Below are 21,284 nucleotides of genomic sequence, written 5' to 3' on the forward strand. Positions count from 1 at the left end.
AGTTTTTTCTTTGATAAATACGGTACAGTACTGTAAGTGTATTTTCTCCTCTTGAGTTTCTTGACACTTTCTTTTCTCTAGCTTACTTTATTGTAAGAATACAGGCACCTGGATAGGGGCGCCTGGATGTCTCAGTCGATTAAGCATCTGCCTTAGGCTCAGATCATGATCCCAGGATCCTGAGATCAAGTCCCACATTGGGCTCTCTTGCAGTGGGAAGTCTGCTTTTCCTTTTCCTTCTTCCTGCTGCCCCCTCTGCTTGTACTCTCTCCCTCCCTCTCTCTGTCAAATAAATAAATAAAATCTTTAATTAAAAAAAAGCAGTAGATTATATATATATATGTATATATATATATAACATACAAAATATGTGTTAAGTGTTTGTATTATTGGTAATATTTCTGGTAAATGTTAGGCTATTAGTAGTTAAATCTTTGGGGAGTCAAAATTTCAATGCAGATTTTTGACTACATAGGGATCAGCACCCCTAAGCCCTGCATTGTTCAAGGGGCACCTGTAAATACAGAATCTGCCAAGGTGACCAAAAAGGAATGAATGAAGAACCCTTTCCCCAAGCCTAGCGCAGATTCTTTTATGTGAAGGCATTTCCTAGAGAATGCTCAGTGCTCCTAGATGAACACTGAGAATCTGGTTTCTACAGTTTTAGATTATTCCAGCTAATCTGGGAATCCAAGGCCACTCTATGATGTGTGCCCCCTTCCTAGAATTATGCTGGAGAGAGCACCCTTCCCATCTGGGATCTCTTGTGCCCCAGAACTACATGCCTGCCACACTCCCAGGTGCTGACCTGTACAAGAGCTGGAGACTGCGAAGGTACAAGCCCACAGGGGCTGCTAACTTCCACACTCATTCCCTGGCTTCATACTTCCTAGGGCCTAATTATAGGAAATAGCAGGGTAGAGCACTTATTAAGAATTGGACAAACCCAAACCAACCAAAATTGATTTTAAAACAAATAGACATTTTTATGAAAACAAAATGTTAATATAATGGTGAATTACATATATTTTCACTCATACATTACTTACTGTAGAGAAGTTGAAAATTTCAGCCCATAATCCCTTTCACTCTCATTTTCTAAGCAAGTACATATTTTGCCCATAGTCAAAATAAAGCGTCTCGACTAATTCTGTTATAGCTTCCCTCCCTGTGTAGCAGAGGGTGGAAATTCAGACTGACTCTGTTTGTTCTACACCATGTTCACCAAGCTGTTGGAAAGCATCCTGCAGCAAATATAACACGTACATGTATTAGCATATATTCCTAGACATATATATAGACAGAAGACATGGGGCTTTGTAGAGAGAGTGCAATCTAGAAGCGACTGGTCCCTTTTTTCAGTTAAGGAAGATTTCTGGTTGGGCAGACGTCGGCAACCTTTTTATACCAGAATATATCTGGAGTGCAGATAAACAGACTTTACTAAATTTCAGTTGGCAAATGACTGGACTTCTGTAAAAACATCGGAATAGAATAGACAAAGGAAGTTCAATTTGCTGGTGCCAGATTCTCATTAAGAACATTTTAATGAAGCTGCGTTTGTGTTTTTGGTTCCTAGGGGAAAATAAGCTGGTAGGGGACCTTCTGGTCTTAGGAGGAGCCACATTATACGGTATCTCTAACGTCTGGGAAGAATACATCATCCGAACCCTGAGTCGAGTGGAATTTCTGGGAATGATTGGACTCTTCGGGGCTTTCTTCAGCGGAATTCAATTGTGAGTAAAAAAATAAGAAGAAATTCAGACAATAGAGACTCTTAGGGCTTATTTTAATTATTCTCATTAGGGTAAGGTTGGTCGCTTTACTTTATAAAAACCAAGGCTGGAAACGTTTCACTAACTTCCTACATGAAATCTGAAAACTCAGTATCTTTCTTGCTTAAGCATCTTCAAAACTAAAGAAGTTTATGATCAATTATTAGAAAACCGCTTAGTGGACTTTGTACACAATTTACAAAAACAACAACAACAACAACAACAACAACAACAACAGTAGAAGTACATTGATCCTCCTAAACCAGCCGTGGTTTTACTTAGAGAAGTAGAATACCTAAGTGTAAATGCCATGATTTAATACACTTCCAAAAAGGGACATCTGTTCACTAGTGACAACAACTACTAAGAAGCTTACAGTATAAGTTTGTCCTTTCATAAATTTATTCTTCTATTGCCCATGGATTTGCCTGAAGGAACCATATTTTCAATTCATCTCTTAGAAGTTTGGTGTTCCTATTTTCCTTGAACAGTTGAAGATAAAACACAGACACTCACCAAGCATCAGAAAGTCCAAAACACCAATTTTGTAATGGTCCTGCATTGGAGCGTAGAAGTCATCACTGACTAGTGCCTCAGAATTGTTGTAAGAATAAGTGTCAAACAAACCATACTTTTCCATCGATAAAGACCATATGTTTTAAACATTTCATGTAAGGGATGAAGAATGATAGTACAGCCTCCAGTCTAATTTCACCAAATCCTTTTCTACAAAGCAAATAATTCTAATTTCACCAAATCCCTGTCTATAAGGCAAGTAGTTTGTAATTGTTTTAGTTCAGTATCTGATTATTTATGGAAGATATTTTGGCATCACCTTAAATAGTTTTTACCAATAGGCTGTTTCCAAGAATCCTCCAAATTTTGGTATCTGGAGATAGAAGTAAAACTCCATGGCAAACAAGGCACAGAGATGGGGAGAGTCTCTGAGAAGGATTTATTTTTGATTCATTTTGAAAGTGGGATGGCATTTCAAAGCTCCTAAATTTGGTGCTTCAACTTTGTGAGAGGAAAAGAAATTGCCTAGTTCAACTATTCATAACCAGCATTCTGTAGATAGATGGCTCATTTTATGGATTATTATTCTTGAATCCAAAGAGTAGAATCAGATCCGGCACTCATTTGCCTCAGTTACAGTCCATTCAAGCTAACTGAGCCCTTTAGGACCACTGCTGCCAAAATAATGGAAGTGGCACATGGTTGTCTTTGGCAACAGAGTACATTGAGGGTGGAGCGGTGCCAGCTTCACCTCCTGGTCCTCTTCCAGAGCAGTGGTTCTCAAAATGAGCTTCTCTGACCAGCAGCACTGATACCACATGAGAACTTAGCAGATACACATCTCGGGGCCCCAGCCACATCTACTGAATGCGGATCTCTAGGGATGGGGCTCAAGAAATTGTTTCAATGTGCTCTCCAGATGGAGTATCTTTGAATTAGAACCACTGCCCTTGAGAATCCTCAATCAGAAAACTGACTCCAAACACAAAGCAAAACAAATTTCTGCGAGCACAGATATTTTCCTCACCTTACCATTGACTTTTTGGACTTCATCTAAGCAAGAAGAAATCAAGGTGGCAGGTGGACTGTTTGGTGAAAAGGCCAGTGGAAGGATTGGGCACCACCGTATGCCCACTGACCACACCTTCAGGGGGATTCTCAGACTGAAAATTAGACTTCCCTATCCTTGGCCCAAAGTTATTTTTGAAATTCAGTTGGTTGTTTCATGACTTCTATAAATCTGGTAAATGAAAAAAGAAAAGAGAAAAGAAGTAGGACACATTATAATCTTGCTCATGAGGTCCACTTTCTTTGAATTTGCAGAGCGATCATGGAGCACAAGGAGCTGCTAAAGGTGCCCTGGGATTGGCAGATCGGTAAGGGGTTTGCTTTTCTAAAAATGCTGTGTTTCGTAAACCTGAAGGATGTGTTTGAAGGGCGACGTGGGCGGGAGTGGGCCACGAACCATGAAAGCGTCCAGAATGCAGGGGACAAAGGAAAATGAAATCCCTGGTCATTTTAGGAATTCTTGTACCCGGTGAGAGACTAAACTGTGTGATTCATAATGTTTCCTAATTGAGCTTCTGCCCATTATCATCATCAGGATGCCATTAGTGTAGACACAGAAGTATGTTATTAGGTTAAAAGACCAACAAGAAGGAAAAAATGCCCAGAGGCAGTGGTAAGGCATAAATGACAGCTATTTTCTCTAGCCAAGAAACACAGAACTGATGGGATCATTAAAAAGTGGCACTTTAGTGGGGGGAGGGGGGAGGAATGAACAAAAAGGCATACAAGAAAACAATGTAATGGGCATTTTGAGCCGATAAAAACCTTTTCAGAAGGGAGCATAAGAAATGGTTAAATGATCTCCAAGTGGACTTGGTGAAAAATACCAGACACGCTTCGAGCTAGTTAACAGTCATCCAGGGTATCTCACATTCCACCTGTTTCGAAAATCACTTTTCTCTAAAAGAAATATTTATTTTATTTTTTAAATTTATTTTATTTTCTATTTTTTAAATAGAGCTTATATATATATAAGCTTATATATATATTATATATATATATATTCACCTTTTACAGAATTAAATTCAAAACAATTCAACAGAAAGCTTTAATAGGTCTCTCCTAAAGTCATATTTACTTGTTCTCAAGGGTTTTCAAAATTTTTGAAAAGGCAAAAATACTACTTTCAAAAATGGACTGTTTTTTAAATCATAGCTGTGATTAACCTAAGAAATACCATTCATTGGTAAAAGCATTAGAATCATTGTAGGCTGCCTCTGTCTTTTTTTTATCCATTTGTTTTTATTGAAGTTCGATTTGCCAGCATAAAAATAAAATTAAAACAAGGATTTAAGGGATCCCTGGGTGACGCAGCGGTTTAGCGCCTGCCTTTGGCCCAGGGCGCGATCCTGGAGACCCGGGATCGAATCCCACATCGGGCTCCCGGTGCATGGAGCCTGCTTCTCCCTCTGCCTATGTCTCTGCCTCTCTCTCTCTCTCTCTCTCTCTCTGTATGACTATCATAAATAAATAAAAATTAAAAAAAAAAGGATTTAAGGTCTGAGATATTGCTATAGTGATCTCACAGCAAGCCCCAGAAGGAAATGGCATTTAAAACCCTCTGCCTCGCTGTCCCTTCAGTGTCCAGACCAAGTTGCACGGGGGGCCAGCGGTGAGCGCAGTGCTCGGCTCCTAAGGGTGCTTGGAAAATGTGTGCACCCGGACTGCAAATGCGAGGTGAAGCCAGATGGCCCACACCAAAGCTGGCTGCCCCAGCCACCTCCTGCTTCTGTGAGTTTTGATGAGATTGACAGCTTTGGTCAAATTTTGCCTCCACCAACAAGAACAACAATGATATAGCTTCGCTGCACCACTTTACCTACCCCCCAGGCCCAGAAGCATCCAAGGCCAGCTCACCACTGCTGACACAGTTCCCTCTGGTGGCCCCCCAGAGCTACAGGATTATGCAGGACTCCCCCTGGGGGTAATCCCAAGTGACTTCAAGGGCTGACCAGCTCTTGTGTCTGTCACAGAATCCTGCCATTTATTTCCTATTGAGTCTTGCTATCAAATGTTACAATTAGATGAAAAAATCACCAGAAGGGGGAGGGGGGTGCAGGGAGGAGTGGGGGGGGGAGGAGGAAAGGAAACCAGCTTCAGGTTACAGATGTGTTTACCTTTGTGACTCAGAGCCAGGAAACCAAATGTGACCCGTGCTTGGTAACACTTCACACGCAGTGGTGTAAATTTGTTTTATGCTAATAGTCACAGCAATGATAAAAAAAATATTAATAATAATATGTCCTGTAATTATGTGGATGTCACAAGCATGTCCACCGAGGTTCTTTTATAATCCAGTGTTAGTTAAATGTGGCGTCAGTAGGTGGTTTTACTCTTAACTCGCCTGTTGCCATTAAAATGTCAATCCCCTGTAGTCCAAGGTGATGAAAGGCGGCATAAAAGGACTACATTATAGAGCCATCATTTTCATTCCTGGTTGGAAAAGAGGCTAAAATGGGCAAAAAAAGGGAACCAGATATTCATCCTTTTCTTTCCAAAGCATCAGTAGGGTTGTGTTTGAGGTTGTTTTTTGTTTTTTGTTTTTTTTAACACAAGGGCTACCTCTATCCCCATTACCTCATCCTGACCAACTACATGGTGTCGTCGTTTAGCTCAGTTCTGTGTACATAACATTGAGTGAATAAATGTTTACTAAATGAGTGAATGAGTGAATGACAAGCAAGGGAGATGGGGCCTGTTTTGCCCTCTGTCATCTTTCAAAGTAGAGATAACAGGGAAGGGATGGGGCAATGGCAGGAGGTCTAGGCTTGACATTGCTCTTTCTGGAGAACCAAGAGATGGCCTACTAGCTCCGGGGACTCGAGAGGCAAGGAGCTATCAGGCTGGGGGGTCAGCCTCCTCTCAAAGCATCCTTGCACTCCTTAGGAAATCACCCAAGAGTGCCGAGTTCTGATTGCAGGGTCTGCTGGAAAGCTCACAGCATCTTAGTTAGGAGACCAAAATCCAAGACTGTCTTCATCTCTCACCATCTGTCAAAGCATTTCTCTCTCCCTCCCCTGTCCCCACATCAGCAATCCCCCTCATACGGTCTCTTGGACAGCTCATATGGTTGACATTTTATCAAAGTAAGAAGATATTTTTTTCCTATGGAGCAAGGGCATAATAAATGTATTTTATATTTTCTGCACTTGGAAGGCATTTTCTTTTTTAAACAGACTCCGTTATTTCCTAGAACATTTGCAAGATCCAGAGAGTAATTCAAAGCAAGAAGACCACTGGTATTGCTGGGTGTTTTCTTTCTTTATTTTACCCTACCCAACAGAGAGCATGGGTCTGGTTATATAATCATTAAATTTGGGGAAAATGTACAACCTAAAGGCGCTCAAATGTCCTGGGGAGCAGGTGTGTTCAAATAACTCTCAGAAATCTAATAAATGGCTTCAACCTTCCCTTTATCCCATTTGCCATATTGTGTTAAAGGACATGTGAACAAATACAAACTGATATGAGAACCAAAACTGATGTGAGAACCAAACTGATGTGAGAACCAAACATCAAAGGAAAGAAAAAGTGTGCTGTGTGTCAGGGAGCACAGGTTCATGGTATGCAGGGGGTTTCTCCTCTGCTCTTGTGGGTGATGATCGTTTTGGTTTTGGTTTGGGTTTCCTCTTGGAGGCCAAAACAAGAGATCTGGCTTTTCCCTGAAGATGGAGTAATGGGACGATGGAGCAGGGAGGAACTTAAAGATAACTAAGAATGCACCCTTTTTACTGAGGCTGAATCAGAGGCCTGGGAGGTGAGGCCACGGGAGGAAGCACATGGTGGCCTGCAAGGGTGGGGGCAGCGGGTATGGACGTGCCCTCTCAGAGTGAGTCCCCCTTGGCAGACTTAGCCTGATGCATATGTGCTAAGAAACCTTCTTTAAGAATTAAAAATGTTGGGCAGCCCCGGTGGCTCAACGGTTTAGTGCTGCCTTCAGCCCAGGGTGTGATCCTGGAGACCCAGGATCAAGTCCCATGTCAGGCTCCCTGCACAAAGCCTGCTTCTCCCTCTGCCTGTGTCTCTGCCTCTATCTCTCTCTCTCTATGTCTCTCATGAATAAATAAATAAAATATTTTTTAAAAAAATTAAAAACGTTTTAAAAATCTGGTATATTCAAAGGAAAGTGAAAGACAAAACACTGGAGCCCAAAGGAATGAGATAAAACCTATTCAGCACACACGGACACATACTACACATACACGTGTGTATCGTGTCTATCATACCTGAAGGTACATCATATATCATGTGTTTATCATATATGTACTATATATAAGATGACACGCTCATTAGAATCATGTCGGATGCTCCATCAAAGCCCCATTTCTCTTCATAATAATTAAACAATATAGATATAGAATAATTAAACAGTAATTCTGAGCACACCTGAGATGTGCTCAGAATTTAAAGTCCAGCAGCGTGTGTCCTGAGGGCAAGTTACCCTCTGTGCGCTGGTGTTTCCTGTTTATTCACAGATCTATCTGTTTCTTACCCTTCCTCTGCTCTGCATTGCACAGGCTGACTCATGCAACTACACGTCCCAGGCTGTCCTTTAAGTGGCTTCCTGCTAGATTTGGCCAACGGGAGACAGGAGGGGGTTGGAGGGTGGGAAGAAGAAAGAAACCAGGGTGTGTCCCCTGTTTCTCTCTGTTTTGGAGTCAGGTCTCTAGAAATGGCTGAGTGCCCTCTGTGATTGTACCTTTCTGTGCTTTCCTGCCTTCTGACTCCTGGTAACAAGGTCTCCTCCCTGGATCTCTGTGGCTCCGGGAGTGTGAGGACGTCACTGCTGTTGCTAATCTCCAAGGCGCCTCATCATCCCATTTTCCCCTGTCACCCACTCAAGCACCTTTTAAATTAAATTTACCCAAATTAAATTAAATTTGCCCCAAATTAAATTTCCTGTATTAAACCTGTGGTGTGGTTGGGGTTTCTTAACTGATATACTCATTAGCCTCTTTCCTTCTCTGTATAAAGGGGGGTAATAATAGTAGTGGTGTTCTGCTGTTGTAGATATTAATTAATGTATGTAAAGTACATGGCATGTGACAAGCACACAATCAGTCTTAACCAATAGTATTCTTTCCAATTTCTTTTTTTTTTTTAAGATTTTATTTATTTATTCATGAGAGACACACAGAGAGAGAGAAGCAGAGACACAGGCCGAGGAAGAAGCAGGATCCCCACAAGGAGCCTGATGCAGGACTTAATCCCGGATCCTGGGATCACGCCCTGGGCCAAAGGCAGACGCTCAACCACTGAGCCACCCAGGGGTCCCTCTAATTTCTTTAACTTAAGTCTCTTTAGGGCATGAGGACACAAGCTACCAAATGCTTCTGTCTTTTGTGAGGGAGAAAACATTGCAAATAAGAAATGCCTATACACATGCCTTGTCTATCAATGAGATTGTGGCAGCCGTGGTATAGTTGTCAGTCAAAAAAAATTATTCAGTTAATTTGTTTGATCACACTGATTGATTGTTTGAAAACCCTGCACGGACAGCACAATGGGTCTTCAGATGTGTTGTGAACAGCCATTGACAAGCTAATGTCCACCTACAGACAGCACATCAGCAAATTGCAGCCATTCTCATTCCCACTTCAATGGAATCATAAGTTCATCTGGCGGACCATGCGTTGCTGACCAAACAGGATGTTCACACACAAAAACATTGGTTGACCTAAAAAAGTGATGAACTCTGATGGTGTAGATCTTCCATTCCCGCCTCTCTAATTTCTGCAGTTTTTAGAGATAGGTTTAGAGTGTTTAAGCTTGAAGCACACCTGATGTAACCTGACGAATAGAGCAAAACTCCACTGTGTGTCTGTTTCCCTACTCTCCGTGGCTCACCAAGGGTACAGTTACCTCTTCTCGGAGCCTGCTAATTATATATCCAGCTCCCTCCTGGACAGATCTGGGGCATGAGCATCTAAAACTAACATGTTCAAAATGGAGCTTTTTTATTTCCCCTGAAAATCTGTCCTCTCTTCAATTCTCTCCATCTCGGTAAAGGGGCCATAATTCTAAATTAACCAGAAAGTCATGGGTTCTCACAAGAACCCATGGTATCCTTGAGGGCCCCTTTCTCCAGTCTGCTACCAGGGCTTGCTGCATCTCCACAGACCCAGCCACTGTCCTTCATCTCCCCTGCCATCCTGAGCAAAGCCGCCAGCATCTCTTGCCTGGACTAGGCCACTGCACCTCTCCTGGACTGCCATGCTTTCTCCTGCCAGCCCCACCTCCACACACACAGCAGCCAGAGCCATCTTTTAAAGATGTGCATCAGGTGTGAGCCACCTGCTACCAGCTCCTCAATGGCTTCCTGTTACCACCAGAATAAGATGTCCATTTCCTTCCTAGACTACAAGGCCCCGCAAAATCCATCTTCTGCCTAATTTTCCACCATCATCCCTTCCCACTGCCCCATTCTGTTCATTCTGCACAGATGTCTTGGCCCCTGGCAGCTCCTGGAACACCTCAGGCCCTGTCATCAGGGTTTTTCACTTGCAGATCTCCCTGCCTAAAATGTCCTTGCCCTGGCTCCTCCCTGGCCATCTCCTCTCAGTCCTCTTACACAAGGAAGCCTTAGCTAGTCACCCTTCCTGAAGCAAGCCCTCTACCATTCCCGAAAGGGAACCCTTTTTTCCTTTCTTTGCACTAAAGCAACTCTAAGTTTTTCCTCTATTCTGTTTTCCATTGCTTTGCTAGCCGAGGGTAGAGTAGTACCGAGTGACTACGTGGTTGAATAATTGAGTGAATATTAAACAACAGATCCCACATGTAAGACAGGCAAGATGATGGAAGGGTTTGAATCTGGAGCTTCCTGGCTCAATCATATTTAATCTAAATCAGTGATGCTATCAAAAAAAGTAAATAAAAAAGGCTCTGGTGCCTTGACTATGTTGTGACCTAGTTTGATTATTTTTAGTGGAATTTTAGTAGATTAGCATAAGGAGATAGCTTGTTCCTTAGTCTTTTAATCCCAGATTTTTTGATGGAATACTGAATTAATTTTATGTCTCTTCCTGTATTGATCCTAAATTATTTAGTATTGTACTTTTAGTAACTTGGTTAAAAGGAAAACGAATTATCAGTAGTATAAAACCCAATTACGAGAAAATTGACTGCTTTGAGGGAATTAAAACTTCTGATGGAGAGTCAAAAGCCATCTGATATCACTGTGACGGAATATCCATAAGAGGACTTGTATTTTACCGAATAAGGAAGGTAGTTCTGGTTTCCTCTTAGGGCATCTCCACCACACTAGAGGGGGCTGTTGTACTGAATTTGCTTACTTAATGTTCAAAATAATCTTTTTCTATAGATTTGACGAGGCTGTCCTTAAATTGAGAATCAGAAATGTATAGAATGATGATTTATGCCCTCATATACTTCTCATATGGGGCAACCAAATTTCCCTTCAGAGGGTCACTAGTCTTCATAGGCAAAGGGACTAGGTGTCCAGTACCTACCAAATCCTCCCAAATTCGCAAGAGTCAGACAAAGCAATCATCCCACAGCCTACACTGGACACTTTTAATCAAGGATTCCTTTGGAAAAGTTGGATACTTTTATTATATTAAAACGCCCAAAGATCCACTGAATTACATTACTTATGTTTGTTCTATGCTTTATTGTGTCGAGGTAGAGAATGAACATTATTTTTGTACATTTGTAGTCTATCACCACCTAGTAAAAAGGTGAACCAAGTTCTACATTTAGCCATAAACTCCTGCTGGGACCCAGCAAAATTGTGTATTTATGGAATTAGTATTAGCAATCGTAAATCTAGCTATAATGAGAGAGAATTTTAGAGGATGGGAGGCTGACCATATAACATTTGAAGGACTTGTTAAAAATCTTCTGTTTTACAAAACTTAGTTCTCTGATGGTCTATGAAGCATTTACCTAACAACTTCTAAGAGAACAGAGCCTACATGTGAGAACCCACAGTATGCTAGGGAAGGCGATGGGGACGTAGGACTCTGTTTGCTGGGGTATAGGACTAAACAGGATGCACAAATCTGGAAAAAACTCACAGGTCATCTTGCACTCAGAAAATGAAGTGGTCCGCCCAAGGTCACACAGCTAGGATTCCAGTTCTGACTGAGTCCACCCACATCTCTGTGCTGTGTAAGCGCTTCCATTTTGAGGACTACATCGTTATTCGTCACTGTGAGCAATACATGGAACCAAGTATTTTGTTCCTGCTTTGCAAACAAAAAAAAGATACAAGAAAAAAATCTTTTAAAGACATAGGGGGAAAAAAAGGGAAAGACCTAGATAGTAAAAGTATTCCTTTGGAATAGAATTAAGAAGCCTTGACCCCATATTCTGACTCTAGCCACTAAGAGGCACTCCTTCCCAGAAGAAGCAAAGTATCAGCTCTGTGGTGTGAAGCAGAAAGTTCGTTTTCCACATGAAGATTTTTACTTTTTATTTTATGGCTTAACTGTATATGACCCAATAATAAAATCAGTTAGCAAAACGAGGAAAAACTCCCTGTGCGAGTGGTAAACGCTGTGCAGTGGCCCCCTGCTTCCACACACTGTGGGTACCCAGAGCCCCGGGCAAGGCCGTCATGTCACCTCTCTTTCCTGTCCCCCCAGGACTGCTCTACGTTGGCTTTAGTGCCTGCATGTTCGGTCTCTACAGCTTCATGCCAGTCGTCATAAAGAAAACCAGCGCCACTTCGGTCAACCTCTCCTTGCTCACAGCAGATTTGTACAGCCTGTTCTGCGGATTGTTTCTCTTCCACTACAAGGTAAGTGGAGTCAATGCTCCTTTGTGAAGATGACACCTGGTGAGAAATAACACATAGAGGTGGGAATGCCCTGCTATGGAGTGCAACTCGGTGTGCCCACCCCGGGGATCTGGGTATTCACACCTCTGCTAGGACAGAGGCAACATTTTGTCACAAGAGACTAATGACTACAGGCACTTGATAGTGAAAGATAAACTACCATGGAGAGAAGGGCTTTAGGATAGTAGGAGGCACTTTTTCTGATACTGTGCACCCCAGAAGCTACTCTTTTTTCCAGCTTAAAGCTAAGAAGATTTGCACAGTTCCCAAACTCTCACCACAAAATGGATTCTACCAAAGAGAAAAGATCCAGTTCCTGCAATTTCTGTTTTGCAGACATTTTCATAGCAAGCAGGAATGGAAAATGCTAACAGACTCGGAATAATGTTTCTTTACTGAAAGCTTAGGGCTTGGAGTAAATGAATGCAGAGATCTTGTGAAACATTTGCAGTTCAGCTATCAGCCCCAAGAAAAGAAGGAAGTATGCCCACCCACGGCACACAGGACTCATCGGTTATGGCACCCTGAAGTCAGATGCTATCCTGTAAACAATGTACTCACCTCCGACATTGAACAATCCATGAGGATTGAGATAGGAGAAGAGACCCATTTCCCATCCCTTCACTAGTCCTACAAGATAAGGGTCAGGGGAGACTATGAGCAGGGTGAGAAAGGATGAGTATGAAGTATCCAAACCAGAAAAGACCAAAATAGGAGCAGGAAAAGAAGAGACAGAAGGAAGCGATATTACTCTGACCATTTTTAGCCAAGGGCTTCACCAGTGATATTACAGGTAACACCACTGGCCCATGGGTGGGGCCCACTGATGTGGCCTCTTGGTGGGCAGGCTTCAACCAGGTCAAACTGGTTTTGGAAATTCCCTGAGAAATGCTGAGCTAGAAAGAGTATGTGCTTGAGAGGACCAGAGGCAAAGCAGCTGAAGTGAATAATCAGAAATACTACTGGAGGGGCGCCTGGGTGGCTCAGTGGTTGAGGGTCTGCCTTTGGCTCAGGGCATGATCCCAGGGTCCAGGGATCGAGTCCCACATCGGGCTCCCTGCAAGGAGCCTGCTTCTCCCTCTGCCTGTGTCTCTGCCTCTCTGTGTGTGTGTCTCGTGAATGAATAAATTTAAAAATCTTAAAAAGAAAAAAAGAAATATAACTGGATAAGCCAAAGTCATAGCCAAGAAACAGACTGAGTAGGGCAGACGGGGTGGAAGAGAGGTCACAAACAAGGTTAGCACAGAGGCCCAGAAGCGCACCTGGAAGAGGAGAGGTGGAGAGACTGGCTGTGGCAATGACAGAGATAAAGTGCTGAGTCCCTGTTTTACGAGGAGCCCTGTGCCCAGTGCGGTGGCCAAAATGACAGCTGAAAGGACTGGACAGCCTTTCTACACTGTCTGTAATTTGTTTTGTCTAGATGGTACAATCTCGGTGTCCTGAGCACACCCTGGCCCTCACTAGGGCAAAAAGTAAAGTCACAGTCTGGTCCCCCCTGTCCCCCATTGCATGGTTGGGAAGACTGGCTCCCCTGAGAGCCCCCTGCAACACACCCAATTCTTTTCCAGAGCTCTGGGGACCACCTGGCCCTGGTCTTGGGTCGGAGCCAGTGGCTGTCATTTTTCTTCTCGACTCTACAGCTAGGCATCCGCATCTAGCACCTTCCCAAGTGGGACTTGGATTCCCAGCAGTTATTCCTGTGGTGGTTTTTATAAGCTCCTGAACTAGACAGATCACTTTAATCCTCCTTCAGGAAAGATCCTTAGAACCTCTTGCTCTGACTCAGGACTGGAGCAAGTTTTCCGGGCAGCCCAGATCTAGTCTGGCCCTCCGTGTCCCCACCGCAGTATCCCTGCAAGTCTACCTTCACTGGGGGATTTGCAAACAGTGCAGATCCATGGGTCACCTCAGAGCCACAGAACCAGTATGGGGGGATGTGTCTGGGGGAGTCTACACTCTTGATAGGCTCCCTGGTGAAGCCCATGTTGTCTGACTTTGAGAACAAACAGCTGAGAGGGCTGCCTGAAGGGTGCCCATCCCTGTATGAATGTCACTCCTTCCGCCTGCACTGACTTTTGGCTAGACTCTGGGGCTCTCCTCGTGACCGAGCATCAGAAATTAAGAAGCTGATGCCTCAGGTCAGAGGGTACTAACCCCCCAGCATCTGTGTGTTAGGATAAGGAAGTTTGCAGAAGAGGAAACCATGTAGTAACCCTTCATCAAGCCATCAGACGACAGGCTATCGTATCTGAAAATTGAATTCTTGCATTCATCAGTTTGGAGGTGTAATTGGTGTTTTTACCTCTTAAAACAATGTTTCCCTATATACACATATTTTGTTACTATCTAACAGGTAAATTTCTTTAATGCAACAATTGATTCAATACAATAAGTATTTTCTCTAGTTAAAATTGATTCCTTAATTTTTTTAATTAAATTTCCAAGGTAAGAATAGGTTCATATGTAGTTTTAAGAAATAATACAGAGAGATCCCATTTACCCTCTACTTAGCTTCCCCCATTGGTAACATCTTGCGAAACTATAGCATAGTCAGGATATCAACACTGAGGCCAACAGTATTCGAAGCAATTTCACCCCCACCAGGGAAGCTCCTGTTGTCTTTCACAGCCATGCCTATGCCTACCTACGCTCACCCACCTCCATAATGCTGCCAAACCTTGCTTCTATTCCCCATTTTTCTAAATTTGTCACTTCAAGAATGGTATATAAATGGAACTATAAATGGAACTGATGTGTAACCCTTTGGGTTGGACTTTTTTTCACTCAGCATAATTCTCTAGAGATTCATCTAGATTGTTTCATATATCGTTAGCCCATTCCTTTTCATTGCTGAGCACTAGTCCATGATATGGATGTCCCACGATTTATTTAACCATTCCTTCCATGAAGGACATCCGGGTTTTCTCTATTTGGGACTATTATAAATAAAGCTGCTCTGAACATCCATGTACAGGTTCGTGTATGAACAGTTGTCATTGCCCTGAAATAAACACCCAAGAGTCCAATGGCCAGACGTACAGTTGTTTAGTACACACTTTAGTACAGAGGATTGACCAATCACCCCTGAGCTCTCATTGAGTTTTTCTACAGTCTGCACTTATAGTTTATTCCTTCACTTAATCATGATATCTTTACTCTAAATAATCTTCTGGTCTGGTTATAAATATCTGCAAGTTGAAAGGGGAGGGCTATTTGCTCACAGATGTTGCTTACCCAGGCAGAACTCAATGATTAAATGAACCTCTCCGGCCCAACATTGATTATTTGCTTTTTCTCGCTTTCCACCCTTGGAAAAAAATCCATTCCCTTCCCACCCATCAGTCCACTGTCTGCACCTTCTCTGCAAAAGATGCATTGTGTTGACTGGACAATAAAGCCCCGTGTCCCAGGGAGGCAAATGACTAGATTCTGCATTAGTCAGCCTGCATGGGATAGCGCTCTTACAAACTCTATTTTACAAGGCTTTTGAGAGATTGTTACATATTTCTGTTCTTATTACCTGATGATAGTACTAAATCCAGAACACTAAATCTATAGCAATCGATGGAAAGTATAGGAAGTGAGTTTTATTGGGCCTCAGAGATCCCCCAAAGCCTGAAACTCAGGAAGGGATTTACATGAGAGCTTTACAATTTGATGATGTGTTGGCTTTTCAAGGTTAGAGCTCAATCAGTTATAAACTCTATCCCCTTATATTAAATGCACAAACAGGACACTTTTGAAACAGAAAGGATTAGATTCCTATGGCTACTCTCACAAATTACCACCTAGTGACTTACACCACCACAGATTTATTATCGTGCAGCAATGGAGGTCAGAAGTCTCACTGGGCTAAAACTGCTAACAGAGCTATGTGGCTTCTGGAGGCTTTAGGGAAAGAATCTGTTTCCTCGCCCCTTCTAGCTTCTAGAGGCTGTCTGCAGTCCCTGGCTTGTGGCCCCTTCCTCTATCTGGAAAGCCAGCGGTATCACATCTTCAAATCTGACCCTGTGTGATCATATTGGGTACACCCAGATAATCCAGGATAATCTCCCCTGATTTAATCGCATCTGCAGTGTCCCTTTTACCACAGAAAGTAACATATTCACAGGTGCCGGGGATTAGGATGCAAACACCTTTGAGGGCCATTATTCCACCTACCACAAGAGGAGTGTTCATAATTACACCAAGATAAGTGAGGGTACATTGGCTCCAAGCCTGGCCAGCTGAGACATGAGGCTGAGCTCTCTAGAAGCTGCAACTGGCCAATAAAGACACATTCTCCATCTAGACAGGCACTGTGCTCTGTTGAATTTCCCAACTGATTTTTAAAGTCGTTGTGGTTACCTGCTCGTATGTGACTTTAACAAAGAGAACAACACTCAGTCATGCGTGGAGAAAAAGGTTTGGGGCAGGAGGGCTACTGGATGCCTCCTGGGTGAAGTATGAACTCAGCCTCCTGGTGTGGGAAGCAGAGCACGGCCTGCCAAGTCGAGGGAGATTTAAAGTGCGCCTTCTTTTTACTCTTTAAGTACTTTGGACCAGTTATTTATTCTTTTCCAGTTTCAAGGCGATGAGACGTGGCTTATGGAGTGTTTGGAGGGAGTAGATAATTTATAAATAGTGACCAGTAGTGATGCATTTCTCTGATTAAATGCATGCCTCTGGATTGGTCATCCCTAACTCATTCCATTTTTTTTTCAAGACTTTGTAACGAGGTGTACCTTTTAACAATTTTTTCGTTGAGTTTTACTCTTACTCCTTGTTTGAAAAGGCAAAACTGGATCTCATGCATACAAATGTACCAGTCATTGTCAGCTGAGTTCCTTGATTCTCTCATTGCTTACAATAGACTTTTTACGTGGTAGCCATAAATACCAAACATTTGGGGGCTGTTAAGATAAAATACCAATAAATTCTTTTACAGTATGCCATCCTATGCTGAACATTCTTCAGGAAAATAGCAGCCGATGTTGAGTATGCAGAATATTCCCTTTTGCTTGACATTTAAAACAGAAAATGGCTTACTCCGCACATTTTGCTATTACTTTTTCAAGCCTTAATATGCCACAGAATAGCTACAATAAAGTTGGGAGTAGTTTCATAAGAAGCGATTATGTTTGTAGCTGTATCAAAACAAACATGAAATTGATAGAGAAGACATGAACATTATAAATTCTCTCCAAGTTCCCTTTAAATGCTCCCCTTACGCCACTGGCTTATATGGTTCCCCACACCGACAGCCTGAAACCGCAGCTGATCCTGTTGGAAAAGTAACATTTTAGGAAAGGAAGGCCTCCCACAACTTACAGTCTTCCATCGGGAAAATTTTTTTTGTCATCCAAATATTCACTACTAAAAAAGAGGGGGAGAGAAATGTCAAAATCATGCATCCAACTAGGCTACTTCAGCTACTCCGGGTGCTGTGATTCAAGGGGAATATTTTGGAATTTCATCTGCATGTGTTCATTAGAAAGTGTGCTGCATGGTGTTGCCTCATCTTTGTACCCCATACATTTTTTTTTTTGTAATTACTGTGAGTTGCTTTTGACAAATAATCATAAACTTTTCTTGCATTGTCAACTACCTATTGCAGCAATCCAGATTACACCCTACGAGGACAGGTGTAGAGTCCCATGATCCTCCCTGACCCCTTCGGTCAGCCACTAAAAATTTGATCCCACGCGTGCCAGTTGGACTTACTGGTTTTGTTGTTCTCGTTGTTGTTGTTGTTATAAGAGATTTGGCAAGAAAAGTTTAATCACCCAGGATGTGGAGATAATTTAATAATATAGGATTACACACAAAATTTAAAAGGACTTCATTCAGCAAATATTTATTTATTCTATGCCGGCTCTGTGCCAGGTACTGTTTTGGTGCTTAACTTTTCATTTATAAATAAAGATGACAAGAACACCAAAAATCACCAAGTGGATTAATGCAAAGGCTCAGAGTCCAAACTACTGAAACTTGAATAGCCCAGCAATCTCAAGCATCCTTAACATCTGAGCACCAATGCCAGAGAGTTTGCAGAGATTGCGTTAACAGTGGAATCTTTCATTAGCTGTGGATCAGAATCTGGAGCCAAGCAACCGTGTTGATCCTCTGCAGTGCTGAGCAATTTGAGTAATGGAACTTCACTTGAAAAGCTAGGCCAGGCAGCCTCAGCCTGTGGCAGCCGATGAGCATAAAAGCGGTAGTGCACATCTTACTTACAAAAGTACCCTCATGAGCAGCTTGTTATATTTCTTTTTTGTGAGAATGGCATCTTCAAAGGCTATGATTTTTAAGTTAATAGTACTAAAGTGTAATTATAAATGGGAGACTTTAAAATTAACACTTAGCCTTTATGACTCTTTTCATATTTTTTAAACTGTCTCTGGTTAGTAGAGAATTGGGGAAATTGGCATCATTGAGGCCCCCAAAGCATTTCACATGAAATACCGAGGTAATAGAGCAATGAACGTTTGAACCTGGTTTCCCCCAGCCTGGAAACTCAGTACAGTGCCTTTTAAGGTCTCCATCTTGCTAAATTAGTAAGGGTAAGTGTTGCTACCTTCTGTGGGTGGAAGAAAGTGCTTTCCGTGCAACCATTCAGAAACCTGGACTCCTTCCATCTTGTGGCTCTGCCATCCTCTAGGGATTAACAAACTGTGATCTGTGACCTAGCCCCTTGTTTTTGTGAATATAGTTTTATTGGCGTACACCCATGCCCATTTCTTTTATGTTAACTGTGGCTGCTTTTGCTCTACAACAACAGCACTGAATAGTCATGACAGAGGCCATGTAATGCACAAGCCACAATGCACAAAACATTTAATCTCTGGCCCTGTAAGAAAAAGTTTGCCAGCCCCTAGGCTAGGTTTTTGAAGTCCTTTGCAGAGCTGTCTGTTTAGACAGCCTGGAGACCTTTATGGCTGTGTCTAGAGTAGTATACATAACCTCCTCATCATTGTTTTAGCCAGAACTCAGTCTCTTGGCCCCACCTAATTGCAAGGGAATCTGGGAAATGTAGTTAAGTTATTTGTCCAGGAAGAAAAAAAAATAGGTTTAGTGGACACATAGCCAATCTCTGCTACATCAGCAATTTCCATTTACTAGGAATATTGGAAGGATTAAAGAAATTGGAGATACATTGTGAGGCAAGTCCAGAATTATGGGCAGAAGTCAAAACTTCTTTTACGTAAATCTATTCATAAACTCCACATCACAAACAAATACTGTGAACTCACGTCATCAGGACAAGCTAGCTGTAGGGAAAAATGGAACGAGCTAGAGGAGTTGCAGAAGCCTCAAGTGGAAAGGCTTGTGGTTGCACTGGAGTGGAGCCAGGAAAAACCAGCTATTGTCTCCCAAGAGAATGCATGGGATGTGTTTGTCACCAGATGCAGAGTCCAGCCTCTTCTTACATACTCAGATACCTAATTTTGTCACCAGACCCATGTGTGTCCATCTCCTGTGGACTAGAATATTAATGACACAAGCTCACAGAAATCAGAGCATCAGCTTGCTGAGATGAAGAACAAAGGTTGGCTCAAACATAAAGGCTGAAGCAGAGCCACCACCCTTCACATCTTCAGGGGCTACTGTGGATAGACTTGTTTTCAACTCTATATTTAAAGTGTTGAGAGTTTTTATGTACTGCCTTCTATGAAAGGTAATACTGTCCCTCCCTCATTTCCTGACTTCTTTATACTGTTTTTATATTAGCAATGATTTTAGAGTCAATTTTTATCTGTATAAGCCCTAGGGATTTTAAGCCCATTCCCCTGAAATGCAGGCTCTTCTTTTCTGAATTCTTTATTTTACTTTATCTCTTAGTTGGCTGGATTTCATCACTACTGATAGTGTCAGAAAGCAATGGTATGGTTGCACAGGCTGTCCACAGTGCAATTTGTTCATCTCTAGGGAATATTTTCCCACAGATGGTAGTCAAGTGCCTTGAAGAAAGGGAGACTTCATAGTCACTGAAAAAATGCCATCGGGCTGGTGGTGGGTCTGTTAGGAACTGTTCATAGGGCCAGTATCTCCCAAGTCTTTGCTTCCTTGAAAACATGTATTTATTCATATTCAAAAGATAATTTTCCTAGGTTACATTTTGTTTTTTCGGAACTTTATAGTTATTGGGATTTGTTTTGTTTTGTTTTTTGAAAACCTAAGCACTGCTCCCAAGTCCTTCTCAGTCGTTTGAGTTACTGGATTCTGTCATTCAGTCGTTTGAGAGTTTCCCCAGAAAGAGCCTACAAGGGGCTCTTTTTGTTTGAGAATATCTCTTATGTCTTTACACTTGTAGGTCAGGTTGGCCTATGACCTATTGCACTCCCAGGGGTGCAATTCCTTGGTCGCCTTGAAATACCCCCTCCCCCTACTGCAGTTCTCCAAAGAGCCCCAGATAACGGTAGATTCCAATCCTCTCCCACTCTTGCCTCTTTGAGAATATGAGGTAGTGGGAAAGGGTTTTTGTTCCTGAGAATGTTTCCTTGGCTTTTTCCTAAGTTTGCCTAATCACCACTTAGCCTATTCTCTCCAAATTCGAGAGAGATCTGAAAGTATATTCACCAAAATGTGAACATGAGTCCAGCGGCAGACGGAATGGCAGAGTGGTTGTGTGCCTGAGCCCAAGCTCCAGGGTCAGACCACCCAGGTGCTAATTTCAATTCCCTCTCTACCAGTAGGTCCCTAACTTTTCTGTGCTATGGGCCCCTGTATTGGTCTGGTAAAGCCTAGAGATCCCTTTCACAATGTTTTTAAATGTCTAAAATAAAATACGTAGCATTACAAAGCAGGCTGGTTATATTAAAATAGAGTCATCAAAATATTATTAAATGTGATGATATAGTGATATACAAATCACAGGATCCAGCACACCTAATAACTACTGTCATTTCAAAGCAGTGATGAGTACAGATCTGGAAAGATCTGCAGCAGTTGTAATGTGATATGTGATATGAAAATATATGTGATTTACGTTGGCTCAAAGTCTAAAGTGCTGCTAATACTAATGTAGCTCATTGCTTACATTTATAACGAAGAAATGCTGTCGGTTAGAGATCAGTGAAAATAAAAATCCAGGGTTTATGCCTAGGTTTACAGCACCCCTGAATTCTATGCAGGAACCCCTGATG

The 21,284-nt window shown here is 42.2% G+C and overlaps 1 protein-coding gene across 6 annotated transcripts in view; it reads left to right on the top strand.

Annotated features, from left to right (window-relative positions):
- The window catches only part of SLC35F1 (solute carrier family 35 member F1), a 390,439-nt gene that overhangs the window by 350,838 nt on the left and 18,317 nt on the right, over positions 1 to 21,284 (top strand). For all 6 annotated transcript variants that reach the window (XM_025422847.3, XM_025422848.3, XM_025422849.3 and 3 more), the window contains 3 exons: positions 1,580 to 1,736; positions 3,615 to 3,667; positions 11,966 to 12,120. In XM_025422847.3, the coding sequence (XP_025278632.1) occupies positions 1,580 to 1,736; positions 3,615 to 3,667; positions 11,966 to 12,120 (365 nt within the window). The remainder of the gene's footprint in view (positions 1 to 1,579; positions 1,737 to 3,614; positions 3,668 to 11,965; positions 12,121 to 21,284) is intronic.

The sequence above is a fragment of the Canis lupus genome, chromosome 1 (assembly GCF_003254725.2).
Source record: "Canis lupus dingo isolate Sandy chromosome 1, ASM325472v2, whole genome shotgun sequence".
Taxonomy (NCBI): domain Eukaryota; kingdom Metazoa; phylum Chordata; class Mammalia; order Carnivora; family Canidae; genus Canis; species Canis lupus.